This window comes from Etheostoma cragini, chromosome 4, assembly GCF_013103735.1.
Source record: "Etheostoma cragini isolate CJK2018 chromosome 4, CSU_Ecrag_1.0, whole genome shotgun sequence".
NCBI lineage: Eukaryota > Metazoa > Chordata > Actinopteri > Perciformes > Percidae > Etheostoma > Etheostoma cragini.
This window is the reverse complement of record NC_048410.1, coordinates 487512-489475: the sequence shown is the minus strand read 5'-3', so window position 1 is coordinate 489475 and position 1964 is coordinate 487512. Positions and strand designations below refer to the sequence as shown.

General features: G+C 41.9%; 1 protein-coding gene across 1 annotated transcript in view; it reads left to right on the top strand.

The window, feature by feature from the left end:
* Positions 1-622, top strand: part of LOC117943368 (zinc-binding protein A33-like) — a 6254-nt gene extending 5632 nt beyond the window's left edge. Inside the window, exon 4 of the mRNA XM_034869451.1 lies at positions 1-622. Coding sequence (XP_034725342.1) covers positions 1-551 — 551 coding nt within the window. The 3' untranslated portion in view covers positions 552-622.
* The last annotated feature ends 1342 nt before the right edge of the window (positions 623-1964 follow it).

The following is a 1964-nucleotide window of genomic DNA, read 5'->3' as shown; positions in this document are numbered from 1 at the left end:
GCTTCAACATCTGGACCAAGATGAAGGACATGGTCTCCTACACGCCTGTGATTCTGGACCCAAACACTGCTCATCCAAACCTCATCCTGTCTGAAGACCTGACCAGTGTGAGACAAGGAGAGAGACAGCAGCTTCCTGATAACCCAGAGAGGTTTGATAAATACCCCTCTGTCCTGGGCTCTGAGGGCTTTAACTCAGGGACTCACAGCTGGGATGTCGAGGTTGGAGACAGTACATTCTGGTTTCTGGGTGTGTTAGCAGAGTCTGTCCAGAGGAAGGGAGACATACTGTCTGGGTTATGGGTAATATGGTTAGATCAAGGTAAATACTCAGCATGGTCACCACTAGATCCATCCACTGATGTCGTAGTGCAGAAGAAGCTCCAGAGGATCAGAGTGACTCTGGACTGGAACAGAGGAGAGCTGTCGTTCTCTGATGCTGATACTAACACACACATACACACCTTCACACACACTTTCACTGAGAGGGTGTTTCCATTCATTAACACTGGGGATAACGTCCCACTGAAGATATCACCAGTGAAGGTGTAACAGTAGAGCAGAGCAGTTAGAGATAAAGAGGATGATTATATTCATGATGTTTATTCTTAAAGGAAAAAGTTGCTGAATTTAAGCTCTTAATCTGACTTTATGTCACGTCAATACAAAAATGTCCCTGTGTTTATTTTGTTTAAGATATGCAGTTGTATTCAGAATAATAACAGGAGTGTGTTCAAAAAAAGTGACTAATGCTCAAAATCCTAAGAATAGCTTTTAATTCCAAAATATCAATACATTGGGAACATCTCACATTCAATTACATACCATGACCGAAATTGAGCAAATTTGTGTTCTACCTTTACAGAAAGTGAAGAAAAAAAAGTATATTAGGCTGTTAAAAGAGCAGTATTTGCATTTTTCTTTACAAACTCCAACATTTACTGTATGAACTGAAAATGTCTCAAAGGATTGCTTTATTGTGAATCACTGCACTCATATTTAGTTGCATGTCCTGAGACCTGCTTCACATCCTTGTTGCATGGAGTCACCTGTGTACAGGTATTCGAGCCCAGGACCATTGACCTACATCCCACAATCCCTCTGCATTACTGGGTTTTGCCTCAGAAACAGCATTTTTAATGTCACCCCACATGTTCTCTATGGGATTGAGGTCCGGGGGACTGGGCCGGCCCCTCCATAACATCAATCTGGTTCATCTGGAACTAAGACTTTACTCCTTACTGGTGTGTTTTGGGTCCTGGTCTTGTTAAAAAACCCATTTCAAAGACATTTCCTCTTCAGCATAAGGCAACGTGACCTCTGCAAGTATTTTGATGTATTGAAACTGGTCCATGATAACTGGTGTGTGACTCAAAATCCCAGTATGAGAAACATCCCCAAAACCACCATGCTTTACTGTCTCCACAGTGTTCTGGGGCTTGAATTCAGTGTATTTTTGGGGGGGGCAAAGTGTCTGCGGCCCCTGGACCCAAAAACAACAATTTTGCTTTCGTCAGTCCACAATATTGCTCCATTTCTCCTTTGGCCAGTCAGTGTGTCAAATATCAGAAGAGGAGTCCTTCTATTTAAGGTGGATATGTCGGTTTTAAGGTGGATGTCTCAGTTTTAAGGTGGATGTGTCGATTTTAAGGTGGATGTCTCAGTTTTAAGGTGGATATGTCTCGGTTTTAAGGTGGATATGTCGGTTTTAAGGTGGATATGTCGGTTTTAAGGTGAATGTCTCAGTTTTAAGGTGGATGTCTCAGTTTTAAGGTGGATATGTCGGTTTTAAGGTGGATGTCTCAGTTTTAAGGTGGATATGTCTCGGTTTTAAGGTGGATTTGTCGGTTTTAAGGTAGATGTCTCAGTTTTAAGGTGGATGTCTCAGTTTTAAGGTGGATATGTCGGTTTTAAGGTGGATGTCTCAGTTTTAAGGTGGATATGTCTTGGTTTTAAGGTTGATAT